The 16,526-nt window shown below is 44.9% G+C and overlaps 1 protein-coding gene across 1 annotated transcript in view; it reads right to left on the minus strand.

The window, feature by feature from the left end:
- The window catches only part of LOC120933773, a 59,369-nt gene extending 44,221 nt beyond the window's left edge, over positions 1 to 15,148 (minus strand). Inside the window, exons 1-3 of the mRNA XM_040347168.1 lie at positions 14,928 to 15,148; positions 6,273 to 6,334; positions 697 to 1,296 (exon numbers count right to left, since the gene is read on the minus strand). Coding sequence (XP_040203102.1) covers positions 697 to 1,296; positions 6,273 to 6,330 — 658 coding nt within the window. The 5' untranslated portion in view covers positions 6,331 to 6,334; positions 14,928 to 15,148. The remainder of the gene's footprint in view (positions 1 to 696; positions 1,297 to 6,272; positions 6,335 to 14,927) is intronic.
- Positions 15,149 to 16,526: the final 1,378 nt, after the last annotated feature.

Genomic DNA, 16,526 nt, shown 5'->3' on the forward strand with positions numbered 1-16,526 from the left:
GCCGACTTATGTTTAAGCGTATGCTCAAACAGAGATACGCTTAAACATATCTAAGATAAGAAGGCTTGCGCCGTCCTATCTTAGGTTGCAATTTTTTGGATGGCCGCTAGGTGGCGCTTCCATTGCGGTCGGCGTAGAATATGTAAATTAGTTGATATGCCGATTCACGAACGTACGCCTGGCCTCCGCAGTAGTTTTACGCCGTTTCCGTAAGGCATTAGCAGGCCTAAAGTTATTCCATCTATTAGGTGGAATAACCATGTTAAAGTATGGCCGCCGTTCCCGCCGCGAGATTCGAATTTTTTACGTCGTTTGCGTAAGTCGTCCGCGAATCGGGATTTACGTTGTTTACGTCCACATCGAAATCAATAGGCCCGTGCGGCGTACTTAGCCGCAATGCACACTGGGAAATGTAGGCGCCCGGCGCATGCGCATTATAAAAAAAAAATTAAAAAACGTGAGGTCAAGCCTCATTACCATAAAACACGCCCCCCTCCAACACATTTGAATTTGGCGCCCTTACGCCCGCCCGCTTTAGGCTACGCCGCCGTATATTAGCAGGCAAGTACATTGAGAATCATGTACTTGCCTAGCTAACTTACGGCGGCGTAGCCTAAACACGCTAAGCTACGCCGCCGTAACTATAGGCTTCTCTACCTGAATCTACCTATTATGTAGATAAGATGACAGACTTACGCAAATTTTTAGGTTGGAGAAGAACGTCTCCTTTCATTTCGTAGAGTAGAGACTTCCAATTAATGACATTTCCATGGAGATCACCAGAGAGGACCTTCTGGATGTCTTCCGGAGTCAGGACATAATCCCACATGTGGACGTCACTTATTTCCCCAACCAATGCCCGAGAAGTATCGAACCCTCCACCAGAAGAATCTTGTTCCTGCCCCAGAACAATGTTGGTTTCAGCTTCGATAGAATCCTCTCTCCTGGTAAACCCTCTGGTGGAGATCTTCCCATTGGCCCAAAGATTGACCACCCCAGTTTTCGAGTCCAAGGTCACACAGGTATGGCTCCAGTCCGCAGGCTCTGAGTCTCTCCTGAAAACACTGCTTCCGTTGTTTATGGATACAGTATATGTGCTTGGAGCCTGGAACCTGATTAGAAAAGCATCTTTATATTTTGGAGTAGCTAAAGAGAAGAGAGAATACTGGCGTGAAAGTTCACTGTAGGAACGTAGACAGCCGCTGACTTCCTGCAATGGCTCTGTAATTGTAGGTCTTAGAATGACATGAGCTGTGTCGGTTTCTTTGGGGAAGACGAACATTTTACCCTCCAAGTCTAGGGAAGAAAACAGACAAAACTCATTACTGGTACTTATCAAAGCTTTAGCTGATGAACAATAAACTCAACATTTATTTATAAATGGTAGAATCCAACATAAGTTCATTAGATACACTCCTATCTCAGGAGGATCACCTTAGATATTAACTCCTTGTCAGGAACCAGGATGGAGATCAAGATGCCTAGAGGGCTCCCCTTGCAGCTGAGTGCAGCGCGACCCTGGAGTTGGAGACAGACACAGAAGCACGGTTGGCCAGGTGCTTGCTTGTAAACGGATGGACTTAGCCACTGAGGGATGACTGTAGCAGGTAGAACTGAGCTTTGTTGTGCTTAGATGAGCAGAGATAGCAAAAGCCAGGCCGGGGGGTCATACACAGGTAGGTCAGTCCAGAGCAGGGGTGAGCCAAAGGTCATACACGAGCAGGGTCCAGGTACAAGCCGAGGGTCAGGAAGCAAAAGCAGAGTCCTGAAGCAGGCCAAGGGTCAAAATGAGGAGAACAGGAAGCAAGGTCAAGAAAATCCGGGTCACAACAGATAGGTACGGATCATAGAACAAGGTCTAGGTACACAGGGAACTGAAAAGATAATCCAGCGCTGTCCAGCAGTCACAGGCTGACTTAAATAGGGCCATTGGCGCCAACGTCAGTCACGCCACTTGCGCGCCGTCGTGCACGCACCGTTCTGCACATGCGCGTGTGCGCCGATGCGTGCCGGTGCGCGTCAATGCACGTTGATGCGCGGCGTGCGCTCATGCACATATCGGAACCCTCCATGAGCGTCCATGGAAGTTCTGGCCAACATTGCCAGTACTGTGACAACCATGTTCCTGACACTCCTTCCCAGCCAGTGTCATTAGAACACTGATAGTGTTCATAATCATTGATGAGGGGCATATTCATACAGGGGTCACAGGAGTCACCCTTGTGACCCGACCCCATGCTCAAGAAGGTCTGTGTGGCCCCCTGTATGCCTGGATAGGAAGGTGGTGGTGTAGTGCCATGTAGAGGAACCGATCGCTCCATGTAGCCACTGAATGCCTGCTCTTCCTCCCTTCCCTCTCCCAGACATTCAGCAGCTGAAGGAGGGAAATGAAGAGTATCATCGGTTCTTTCACATTCCACTCCCACCACCTCCCTATCTCTGTCCTGCTACCCCGGGCTCCTGTGTGCTCCCCTGGCCCCTCGCCTCCCCCTCCCCGTGCTGCTGGGTGTTCCCCTCCCACCTACCGCTGGCTGCTGCAGGGATCTGTCAGAAAGGAGAGCAGGGAAGGGGCCGATAAAGGTCTCGTTTATTGGCCCCTTCTTTGTCTTGATAAATAGAGTCAGTGATCAGTACTCATGTGTTTACTATGCCTCAGTTTATGAATGAACGGGAAGCTCTGTACAGTAGAAATGTGCAATTCGTTGCGTTCCGAATTCATTTTTCCACAAAATTCAACAAATTCTTTCATTCAGAAATATACGAATTAGCGAAAACCTGTTTAACCTCCCTGGCGGTATGATTCTGTCTGGAATTACGTACCAAAAGCGGTACAATTATTTTGCAAGGAAATTGGCGTTTTATACTGTAGGCCTGTAATTTTTAGAAATAACTCACTTAAATCTGACCAAGCAAGAGTCTTGTAGGCATCCCGGGTATGATTTTTTTTTTTAAAACAAAATTATAAATTATAATATAATAAATAATTATAAATAATTATAACAAATAATAATATAATTATAATAAAAATTATTCAATAATGTAATCAACTCAAAATCACTGAAATTTGCAGTTGCAGAATTGTCGCTGTCATTATTTTATTTTTTTTATGACGAATTTCCCCGCAAATCGCTATCGCACATTTCTGCAAGTGATTATAATTTATTATCGCTGTTTTCTAGCTGATCTAAAACCATTTTTGACATAAAGGGCCACTTTTGGACAATTTACAGTTTTTAGGCAGAAAGAACATTTTTTATTATATAAAAGTACATGTAGGGCACTGGGCAGACCACTAGGGACAAGGGGGGTGTGTATTTTTTACATACAGTACTGTAATCTATAAGATTACAGTATACTGTATGTAAAGTGTTTGTTTACTTTTTTGAATTTGGCGCCGTTCTCCGTCCCCGTGCGTCGTAACGTCGCAGGGAACGGAGATCGGCGTCACACGGGGACTGTGAATCGAGCGAGGAGGTCCCGCTCGCTCACACAGCGGGTGGCATCCCTGGATCCAGGGACAAGGTAAGTAAACCAAGCCTGTGGATCCAGCGAAAGGTAAGCCCGTCCAGCCCGAGCGTGACTCGGGTTTACCGATCCTAACATGAAAAACCAACCCCGAGTCACGCTCGGGTTTACCGTCAGGGGGTTAACAAGTTTTTCTGGAAATCTGAAAACTCAGAAATTCAAAAACTTTGAAATTCAAAAATGTAAAATGTGAAAATTCGACAATTTACAAATTTGAAATGTGAAAATCTGAAAATTCGGAAATTCGAAAATAAGAACAAAAATCTGAAAATTTGAAAACCTGAAAATCAGAAATAATATATAACTAACTAATAATAATAACTATTACTAACTATCAAAATTACAGGTATTGGAATTGCCTTTCAAATTTGGCTGTTAGTGAGCGTAATGAATACGAATTTATTCCGAAGTTACGAATTTTCCGAAATAATGAATGCCGCATCTAAAGAAATGGAACGTAATGAATTAATAATAATAAATAATAATAAAAAAGTTTTTATTATTTATTTCTAATTATTAATTTGTTATGTTCCATTCGTTAAGATGCAGCATTCATTATTTCGGATAATTCGTAACTTCGGATTAATTTGCATTTACGTTACGCTCAACAGCCAAATTTGAAAGGAAATTCCAATACCTGTAATTTAATAGTTAGTTATTATTATTTTATTTTTTTTAATTTTCTAATTTTCAAATTTTCGGATTTTTAAACTTTGGATTTTCCAGATTTTTTAAAATAACAAATACTGCATATAAAGAAATGGAACATAACAAATTCAAATTTTTCCGAAGTTACAAATTCATTCAAGATAACACATGTTGGTCATAACGAATGACACGAAAAAAACAAAAACAAACAAAAAAAAAACAAATTAAACGAAAATGAAAACAAATTTTTCAGCAGTGCACATCTACGGTACAGAGCTATTCCTGTTTATTCATTCGGTGCGAATTTGTCCTCAGTCCCTTTCTCTGTTTCAAAAGTGAGACATCAGGGTCTGTTTAGATCCCTAAAATCTCACCATAGCCCCCCAATGAAGGTCCTAAAAATATGTAAAAAATATATTAAGTTGGTAAAAAAGTAAAATACAATGGTAAATCATAAAAAAAATAAAACAGCAATAAAAAAACGCCAGTGGTGGAACTACCAGGGTCACAAAGGTCGCACTTGCGACTGGACTCTAGTGTTCTGCCACTGTGGGGGGACAGCTCAATGGCAGGAAGAGTCGCTGCTGTGGGACCCTAATAAAGGGTCCCACAATGGGAGTAAAGGGCCCCCAGGATCAGTGGGAAGGGGCCCGGTTGGGGGCCAGGGTGGCCCTTTGCGGTTTCTTGCTTTAGGGGCTTTGGACGTTCTAGTTATGCCCAAGACTTTAGATAAGGGGGTACCATTAGTCCTCCTGTATGGGGCCTGGGCACGCAGGGGAGCCCAGGCAGCAGGGTCACCACTGAGAGAGTCAGAAAGACAGAGAATCAATACCATGACCCAATGTAGGGCTGTTTACTCCCACAATGGGAGTAAAGGGCCCCCAGGATCAGCAGTGGGAAGGGCCCGGTCGGGGGCCAGGGTGGCCCTTCATGGTTTCTTGCATCAGAGGCTCTGAATGTTCTAGATATGCCCAAGACTTTAGATAAGGGCGCAATATCTGTCCTCCTGTATGTGGCCTGGGCACGCAGGGGAGCCCCGGCCGCAGGGTCACCACTGAGTGAGTCAGAAAGACAGAAAAACAAAACCATGACCCAATGTAGGGCCCTTTACTCCCACAATGTGAGTATAGGGCCCCCAGGATCAGTGGGAAGGGCCCGGTCAGGGGCCAGTGTGGCCCTTCATGGTTTCTTGCATCAGGGGCTCTGAATGTTCTAGTTATTTCCAAGACTTTAGATAAGGGGGTACCATCAGTCCCCCTGTATATGGGGCCTGGGCACACAGGGGAGCCCAGGCAGCAGAGTCACCACTGAGGGAGTCAGAAAGACAGGAATCAATACCATGACCCAATGTAGGGCCCTTTACTCCCACAATGGAAGTAAAGGGCCCCCAGGATCAGGGGGAAGGGCCTCGGTCGGGGGCCAGGGTGGCCCTTCACGGATTCTTGAATCAGAGGCTCTGAACATTCTAATTATGCCCTAGACTTTAGATAAGGAGGTACCATCAGTCCTCCTGTATGGGGCCTGGGCACGCAGGGGAGCCCAGGCAGCAGAGTCACCACTGAGGGAGTCAGAAAGACAGGAATCAAAACAATGACCCAATGTAGGGCTGGTATAAAAGAACCGTGTGTGTCACACATATTGAAAAAATTCCTCAGAGACACGGAAAATATTTCAGTAGAACCACCTGGTCTTCTGTTAACTCTGTTTTGTCTCTAAGGGCCGAGGTCAGGTCTTCCAATTTTTCAATATCATTCACTCATGTGAGCCATTGCGCAACCGTTGGAGCAGTTTGCTGTTTCCAAATGTTAGAGATACAAGCTTATGCAGTATAAGTAGAGATTTATGGTATCGCTTCTTTGATACCGGAGTGATATTAAGCAATATCGGAGGGGGGGGGATCGCCGACCCTCTGCTTGTAAAAGCAATCCAGTGGCTAGTTATTCGCTAGGATTGCTTTTACAAGAGAAACAGCCACTGACTTTAAAAATATGATGCCTGTAGCTGCATTAACTTGAAGCTGAACAACTTGAAGTCTAGCGATGTACCGGTATACATCGCTCGTCGGCACGTAGGTAAATAAAGGAGGTTCTACCACCTACCTTCCTGTGCAAGAGAAGCGGAGACCACCAACAGGAACACCGCCACACTCGGCTCCATCTCCCTGAAAACATAGAAACACCAATGAGAAATAATTAATCTCTGTTCAGAATTTGTTAGTAGAAACAGCGAGGGGCGTCGGGAGGGGGTGCTAGCCGTGGCTAAAGCCCCGAATGTGACCCTGTAAAGCCCTGAGTCTCACTGTGGCAGGACTGCATTATTAGCCTCGAGTGAGTGGCGAGAGCCGGGATCGATCTTATCCTGAGCGACGCTGAATGTAGCCGAGTGAGGCCGAGTCCCATAGCAGGTCCCGCCTTCTGGAGCCTGCGCAACGCCTATGATGGAAGTCACACTGTTCCAATGCCGCTACCGCAGGATGTGTGACGTCAATCATAGGCCTTGCACTAGCTCCAGAAGGCAGGAATTACAATATGGCTGCCGCACTGGCGCCACATCCCTGCTTGGTGCTTGGGCGGGCCGCGGGTGGCTATCCTCTCCTTAAGGCTCCTCGGCTCTCCTCCCCTCCAGCCAGGCACCTCGGCTCTCTGACAGAATGACTGCCTGCTGCTGTGACACCGCTGAGCTGAGGTAGGTCAAAATCTTCAGACAGTGTAATAATGTGTATGTAAATGTCAGTGTAAGTCAGTGTATGTCAGGTAGGTTAGTGTAGGTAGGTCAGTGTATGTAGGTAACAACCGTCAGTGCAGGTAGGTCAGTGTATGTAGGTCAGTGTATGTCAGGTAGGTCACTGTAGGTAGGTCAGTGTATGTAGGTAACTACCGTCAGTATAGGTAGGTCAGTGTATGTAGGTCAGTGTATGTCAGGTAAGTCACTGTAGGTAGGTCAGTGTATGTAGGTAACTACCATCAGTACAGGTAGGTGAGTGTATGTCGGGTAGGTCAATGTATGTAGGTCAGGTAGGTGGAGACAGGTGATGCGCTGCGCTGGATGGACATCTCATCGCTGGATACTGGACATGGATGAAGAGGAGGTCTTCTCATCGCTGGACCCCGGAGAGGAGATCACCCATCGCAGGATACCGACAGCGTTGGAGCGGAGACCGAGAGTGGATTACAACCGCTGGATTATTTTTATTTATTTTTTCCCAACAGTGTCTATGTTTTTTTTACATTATTTAAACTTTTTTTTGTGAAATGGTAGAGGTACAATGTACCCCCAATGTACCAATTCACATATGGGGGATTTGGGGGTCACTTTTCTTAAAGGGGTCTTCCAGATTCCGATAAGCCCCCCCACCGGCAGACCCCCACAACCACCGGGCAAGGGTTGTGGGGATGAGACCCTTGTCCCCATCAACATGGGGACTTGGTGCTTTGAGGGCTCACAGACCCCCAAAGCACCCTCCCCATGTAGAGGGCATGTGTCCTGGTACGGTTCAGGAGAGGGCGGCGCTCTCTGTCCCCCCCCCTTTTTTCTGCGGCCGGCCAGGTTACATGCTCGGATAAGGGGTCTGGTGTGGATTTTTGGGGGGAACCCCACGCCATTTTTTTTTTTAAATATGAGGTGGAGTTCCTCTTAAAATCCATACCAGACCTGAAGGGTCTGGTATGGATATATGGGGGGAACCCCACATCATTTTTTTTTGTTTGATGCAGGGTTCCCCTTAATATGCATTCCAGACCTGAAGGGCCTGGTAATTGAATTTGGAGGGACCCCACGCATTTTTTTTTTATGAATGACTTTTCTCTGTATTGCCGGGAGCCGACAATTCATTATAGCCGCGAGTGCGGTTTTTTGAATTTGCCGGGAACACCCCAAATTGTTCGCCGAACAGGCAATGTTCGAGTCGAACATGAGTTTGACTCGAACTCGAAGCTCATCCCTAGCAGCGATGGGCGAGCATAAGTTGGTCCTGAACATTGCCCGCTCGGGTGTACATCAAACACCCAAATTCTCTGTGCGCTCAGCGGTTCGCCACAGTCAATAGGTTGTTAATGAGCGGGGGTCGGGAAGCTGGACGCCGCGTCTTTAACCACCTCAATACTGGGCACTTTCACCCCCTTCCTGCCCAGGCCATTTTTCAGCTTTCAGCGCTGTCACATTTTGAATGACAATTGCGCAGTCATGCTACTTTGTACACAAATGAAATTTTAATAATTTTTTCCCCACAAGTGGAGCTTTCTTTTGGTGGTATTTGATCACCTCTGCGGTTTTTATTTTTTGCGCTATAAACAAAAGAAGAGCGACAATTTTGAAAAAAATTCAATATTTTTTACTTTTTGCTATAATAAATATCCCCCAACAATATATATATTTAAAAAAAAAAAAATGTTCCTCAGTTTAGGCCGATACGTATCCTTCTACATATTTATGGTAAAAAAAAATCACAATAAGCGTTTATTGATTGGTTTGCGCAAAAGTTATAGCGGCTACAAATAGCGGCTACAATTTTTTTTACTAGTAATGGCGGCGATCAGTGATTTTTATCCTGACTGCGACATTGCGGCGGACACATCGGACACTTTTGACACTATTTTGGGACCATTCACATTGATACAGCGAGCAGTGCTATAAATGTGCACTGATTTCTGTGTAAATGTGACTGGCAGGGAAGGGGTTGGCACTAGGGGGCGATCAAGGTGTTAAATGTGTTCCCTAGTAAGTGATTCTAACTGTAGGGGGAGGGGACTGACTGGGGCAGATGACCGATCTGTGTCCCTATGTACGAGGGACTCACCATCGGTCTCCTCCATGACCGAGACCGTGGGATCCGCAGACCCGATCGCCGCTGGAGTCCCGCGATCGGGTCCCCGGAGCTGAAGAATGGAGAGAGCTGTGTGTAAACACGGCTTCTCTGTTCTTCACTGTGGCGGCTTCATCGGTCGTGTGTTTCCTTTTATAGGGATACACAATCGATGACGTCACACCTACAGCCACACCCACTACAGTTGTAAATACACATTAGGTCACATATAACCCCTTCAGCACCCCTTGTAGTTAACTCCCAAACTGCAATTGTCATTTTCACAGTAATCAGTGCATTTTTTATGCATTTTTGTGCTGTGAAAATGACAATGGGCTAGATTTAGGTACAATTGCGCTATTTTTACGGAGGCGCAGGGCAACATGTTTGCCCTGCGCCCCCGCAAAATTACTACGCTGCCCTTGATTCACGGAGCAGTAGCTCCGTAAATTGCGTAAGCGCGCGCAATTTAAATGATCCCGTAGGGGGCGGGAATCATTTAAATTAGGCGTGTTTCCGCGCCGATCGTAGAGCGCATGCTCCGTCGGGAAACTTTCCCGACGTGCATTGCGGCAAATGACGTCGCAAGGATGTCATTTGCTTCAAAGTGAACGTGAATGGCGTCCAGCGCCATTCACAAATCACTTACGCAAACTACGTAAATTTGAAATTTTGCGACGCGGGAACGAGGGGTATACGTAACATTGGCTGCCCCTGCTAATAGCAGGGGCAGCCTTACGCGAAAAACGCCGTACGGAAACGACGTAAACTGCGTACGCAGGGCTCGCGTAACGTTGTGAATCGGCGTTAGTATGCAATTTGCATACTATACGCTGAGCACAACGGGAACGCCACCTAGCGGCCATCGCAAGAATGCAGCCTAAGATATGCGGGCATAAGAGCCTTATGCTGCGCATATCTTAGGCTGCAGTCGGCGTAACGAGGTTCCTGAATCAGGAGCATTCGTTACGCCGGGGCAAGTAAGCAATTGCGCTGTGTAACTATGGTTACACAGGCGCAATTGCTTCTTGAATCCAGGCCAATGGTCCCAAAAATGAGTCAAAATTATCCGATGTGTCCGCCATAATGTCGCAGTCACAAAAAAAAACGCTGATAGCCGCCATTTGTAGTAAGAAATTTTTTTTATAAAAATGCCATAAAACTATCCCTATTTTGTAAACGCTATAAATTTTGCGCAATCCAACCGATAAACGCTTATTGAGATTTTTTTTACCAAAAATAGTAGAAGAATACGTATCGGCCTAAACTGAGGAAAAACAAGTTGTTTTATATATTTTTGGGGGATATTTATTATAGCAAAAAGTTAAAAATATTGCTTTTTTTTTTTAAATTGTCGCTCTATTTTTGTTTATAGCGCAAAAAATAAAAACTGCCGAGGTGATCAAATACCACCAAAAGAAAGCTCTATTTATTTGTGGGGAAAAAAGGACGACATCAATTTTGTTTGGGAGCCAGGTCGCACGACCGCGCAATTGTCTGTTAAAGCGACGCAGTGCCGAATCGCAAAAACTGGCCGGGTCCTTTAGCTGCCTAAAGGTCCGGGATCTTAAGTGGTTGTGGTTAAAGTATTTTTTTTTTCATTTTTTTTGTTGTACTTTAAACATTAATAAATCACTGTTCCTTTAGAAACAATATTTTTATTTTTTCTGAATTGATACAATATACTGTAAGCTTTGAAAATGGGGACTTTTGATTTTCATGTTCGGGTCCTATTGACTTCAATAGAGTTGGTGGCCCGGGGCCCAAATAGATTAAAACTAGAAGGCCAAACCCTGCAAATGTACTGTTGCATGTACAAACTGAGGAGCCGTGTAATTGGATTATAGGCAGTATGTACCCAGTGTATATGTGACCCCTCCTCCGAGGAGTACAGATATCAGGATAATAGATTTCTCTATATGGTGACCCCTCCTCCTAGGAGTACAGATATCAGGATAATAGATTTCTGTATAAGTGACCCCTCCTCCTAGGAGTACAGATATCGGGATAATAGATTTCTGTATATAGTGACCCCTCCTCCTAGGAGTACAGATATCGGGATAATAGATTTCTGTATATGGTGACCCCTCCTCCTAGGAGTACAGATATCAGGATAATAGATTTCTGTATATGGTGATCCCTCCTCCTAGGAGTACAGATATCAGGATAATAGATTTCTGTATATGTGACCTCTCCTCCTAGGAGTACAGATATCAGGGTAATAGATTTCTGTATATGGTGACCCCTCCTCTTAGGAGTACAGATATCGGGATAATAGATTTCTGTATATAGTGACCCCTCCTCCTAGGAGTACAGATATCAGGATAATAGATTTCTGTATATGGTGACCCCTCCTCCTAGGAGAACAGATATCAGGATAATAGATTTCTGTATATGGTGACTCCTCCTCCTAGGAGTACAGATATCAGGATAATAGATTTCTGTATATGTGACCTCTCCTCCTAGGAGTACAGTTATCAGGATAATAGATTTCTGTATATGGTGACCCCTCCTCCTAGGAGTACAGATATCAGGATAATAGATTTCTGTATATGGTGACCCCTCCTCCTAGGAGTACAGATATCAGGATACTAGATTTCTGTATATGGTGACCCCTCCTCCTAGGAGTACAGATATCAGGATAATAGATTTCTGTATACGGTGACCCCTCCTCTTAGGAGAACAGATATCAGGATAATAGATTTCTGTATATGGTGACCCCTCCTCCTAGGAGTACAGATATCGGGATAATAGATTTCTGTATATGGCGACCCCTGCTCCTAGGAGTACAGATATCGGGAAAATAGATTTCTGTATATAGTGACCCCTCCTCCTAGGAGTACAGATATCAGGATAATATATTTCTGTATATGGTAACCCCTCCTCCTAAGAGTACAGATATCGGGATAATAGATTTCTATATATGGTGACCCCTCCTCCTAGGAGTACAGATATCAGGATAATAGATTTCTGTATATGGTGACCCCTCCTCCGAGGAGTACAGATATCAGGATAATAGATTTCTGTATACGGTGACCCCTCCTCCTAGGAGTACAGATATCAGGATAATAGATTTCTGTATATAGTGACCCCTCCTCCTAGGAGTACAGATATCGGGATAATAGATTTCTGTATATGGTGACCCCTCCTCCTAGGAGTACAGATATAGGGATAATAGATTTCTGTATATGGTGAACCCTCCTCCTAGGAGTACAGATATCAGGATAATAGATTTCTGTATATGGTGACCCCTCCTCCTAGGAGTACAGATATCAGGATAATAGATTTCTGTATATGTGACCCCTCCTCCTAGGAGTACAGATATCAGGATAATAGATTTCTGTATATGGTGACCCCTCCTCCTAGGAGTACAGATATCAGGATCATAGATTTCTGTATATAGTGACACCTCCTCCTAGGAGTACCGATATCAGGATAATAGATTTCTGTATATGGTGACCCCTCCTCCTAGGAGTACAGATATCAGGATAATAGATTTCTGTATATGGTGACCCCTCCTCCTAGGAGTACAGATATCAGGATAATAGATTTCTGTATATGGTGACCCCTCCTCCTAGGAGTACAGATATCAGGATAATAGATTTCTGTATATGGTGACCCCTCCTCCTAGGAGTACAGATATCGGGATAATAGATTTCTGTATATGGTGACCCCTCCTCCTAGGAGTACAGATATCAGGATAATAGATTTCTGTATATGGTGACTCCTCCTCCTAGGAGTACAGATATCGGGATAATAGATTTCTGTATACGGTGACCCCTCCTCCTAGGAGTACACATATCAGGATAATAGATTTCTGTATATAGTGACCCCCCCTCCTAGGAGTACATATATCAGGATAATAGATTTCTGTATATGGTGACCCCTCCTCCTAGGAGTACAGATATCAGGATAATAGATTTCTGTATACGGTGACCCCTCCTCCTAGGAGTACAGATATCAGGATAATAGATTTCTGTATACGGTGACCCCTCCTCTTAGGAGAACAGATATCGGGATAATAGATTTCTGTATATGGCGACCCCTGCTCCTAGGAGTACAGATATCGGGAAAATAGATTTCTGTATATAGTGACCCCTCCTCCTAGGAGTACAGATATCAGGATAATATATTTCTGTATATGGTAACCCCTCCTCCTAAGAGTACAGATATCGGGATAATAGATTTCTGTATATGGTGACCCCTCCTCCTTGGAGTACAGATATTGGGATAATAGATTTCTGTATATGGTGACCCCTCCTCCTAGGAGTACAGATATCAGGATAATAGATTTCTATATATGGTGACCCCTCCTCCTAGGAGTACAGATATCAGGATAATAGATTTCTGTATATGGTGACCCCTCCTCCGAGGAGTACAGATATCAGGATAATAGATTTCTGTATACGGTGACCCCTCCTCCTAGGAGTACAGATATCAGAATAATAGATTTCTGTATATGGTGACCCCTCCTCCTAGGAGTACAGATATCAGGATAATAGATTTCTGTATATGGTGACCCCTCCTCCTAGGAGTACAGATATCAGGATAATAGATTTCTGTATACGGTGACCCCTCCTCCTAGGAGTACAGATATCAGAATAATAGATTTCTGTATATAGTGACCCCTCCTCCTAGGAGTACAGATATCGGGATAATAGATTTCTGTATATGGTGACCCCTCCTCCTAGGAGTACAGATATAGGGATAATAGATTTCTGTATATGGTGACCCCTCCTCCTAGGAGTACAGATATCAGGATAATAGATTTCTGTATATGGTGACCCCTCCTCCTAGGAGTACAGATATCAGGATAATAGATTTCTGTATATGGTGACCCCTCCTCCTAGGAGTACAGATATCGGGATAATAGATTTCTGTATATGGTGACCCCTCCTCCTAGGAGTACAGATATCAGGATAATAGATTTCTGTATATGGTGACCCCTCCTCCTAGGGAGTACAGATATCAGGATAATAGATTTCTGTATATGGTGACCCCTCTTCCTAGGAGTACAGATATCAGGATAATAGATTTCTGTATATGGTGACCTCTCCTCCTAGGAGTACAGATATCAGGATAATAGATTTCTGTATATGGTGACCCCTCCTCCTAGGAGTACAGATATTGGGATAATAGATTTCTGTAGATGGTGACCCCCTCCTCCTAGGAGTACAGATATCAGGATAATAGATGTCTGTATATGGTGACCCCTCCTCCTAGGACTACAGATATCGGGATAATAGATTTCTGTATACGGTGACCCCTCCTCCTAGGAGTACACATATCAGGATAATAGATTTCTGTATATAGTGACCCCCCCTCCTAGGAGTACATATATCAGGATAATAGATTTCTGTATATGGTGACCCCTCCTCCTAGGAGTACAGATATCAGGATAATAGATTTCTGTATACGGTGACCCCTCCTCCTAGGAGTACAGATATCAGGATAATAGATTTCTGTATATGGTGACCCCTCCTCCTAGGAGTACAGATATCAGGATAATAGATTTCTGTATATGGTGACCCCTCCTCCTAGGAGTACAGATATCGGGATAATAGATTTCTGTATATGGTGACCCCTCCTCCTAGGAGTACAGATATCAGGATCATAGATTTCTGTATATGGTGATCCCTCCTCCTAGGAGTACAGATATCAGGATAATAGATTTCTGTATATGGTGACCCCTCCTCCTAGGAGTACAGATATCAGGATAAAAGATTTCTGTATATGGTGACCCCTCCTCCTAGGAGTACAGATATCAGGATAATAGATTTCTGTATATGGTGACCCCCCCTCCTAGGAGTACAGATATCAGGATAATAGATTTCAATATATCGTGACCCCCTCCTTCTAGGTTCCTGGCCATAATACTGAATTGTCTGACCTGCATTCTCACCGCGGTTCAATCACCACATACACATTCGATGTATCCTCCATCATTCGTTACCTTCGATCCCTGTCCTGTCGGTCTGGTTAAATCTTTCTCTGTTTTTCCAGGCTCAGCCCCTCTCAGTGCTCAGAAGATCTTCCTAATAATGGTGAGATGAGAAGACGGAGGAGTCTTATAACATCTGCTCAGACCTCCTCCTCCTCCCTCCCAGTGAGATCACCATTGTACAGTACAAGGGTCAAAACAACAGGAACGTCCGAGGCCAACAAGGTTACAGTATATAATAAGAAATGGTTGTACCGTAAGCATTGACCCTTCTGTGTCCATGGATAATCCAAGTCTTCCCGGCCAGATCAGATGTATAAGATTCGTTTTTTTTCCCCCAAGAGTTACTTTTTATTCTCTTGTTGCTTATTTTGGAGTGTATGGGGCATGCAAATCATGGCTGGTGGGAGGGGACATCAGGGTGCTGAACATAGCTTCCTGAAAACATCACAGCACCCGACCCCTCAGTACTCCTCTCAAGAGCCCTCAGTCCTGATGGAAGCAGTGGGAGGAGTTATGCAAATATCACAATGTTAGGCGGGCAGGAGATGTCAACGGGTGACCCCGCCCCCATGTTTATCTGTCATTTGGCAAGTGTCTCTCGATAGGACCAGTTGTGTTTGGTAGCAGGTGATGTCACCGGGTGACCCCGCCCCCATGTTTATCTGTCATTTGGCAAGTGTCTCTTGATGTGACCGGTCGTGTTTGGAAAGCAGCATTTAAAACAAAATGTTTTAAGGATTTGTCAAAAATGTACTGTTTTTTTATTTCCTTTGACCATTTTTTGGGTTAATGAGTAGAGGTGCTATGTACTCCATACGCATTACCATGGAGGGGGGTCTGAGGTCCCTCTGGGGCTTCCAGATTCTGATATGTCACTCCCTGCACCCCCAAAACCACTGGGATATCATTCTTTGTTTGAAATGTAGCGCTACCCCCGAAGGAGCCGCTGATTGATTGTTGCGTTGTCTAGGGGTGTGATGCAGGAAACAAAGTAGTGATCGAAGGTCCAGACAGTCAATAAAGGGTTTTCCAATGCTTTATTTCCAGGCCAACACAGCCAACATCAACTTTAGTTAGGAAGAAGAAGAAAGGTTGATTAGAGGAAAGGGAGAACTTGCGGTGTCAGGCCTGCATATGGACGGGCAAGCCAGCCCTTAGTAGTACCGATTTGTAAACTTGTCGCTGCTTCTGTTAAATGAGTGAATGGGGCGCATCCTTCCGATAGACTCTAGCCCAGGTTACCGGGAGACAGTAATGCATACCTGTAGCATCCCGGACACCAGATCCCCGATTGGCTCGACGCTTAGTCTGAGGTCCGTTTCAATGGAACCTGGAACCCAGTAGGTCACTGGGGTCCCCCTTCGCCTCCGGTTGAGGCTCGGTGAAGCCTGTAAGCCTGGCCAGGTGGGCGCCACACCCCATGCCGGGACCCCGTGAAGATTTTTAGAACACATGACACCTGTCACAGATATACCCCTCCCCAGCATGCCCTGTGAGGGAGGAACTCCTCCAATTGGCTGCTGGGGAGGACTTGCTCAGCCAGAAACCCCTCTGGCGCCATCTGCTGGTCAGAAATGACACCACATCCCTAGAACGCAGACTGGTCCA

Source organism: Rana temporaria, chromosome 3 (genome assembly GCF_905171775.1).
Source record: "Rana temporaria chromosome 3, aRanTem1.1, whole genome shotgun sequence".
NCBI lineage: Eukaryota > Metazoa > Chordata > Amphibia > Anura > Ranidae > Rana > Rana temporaria.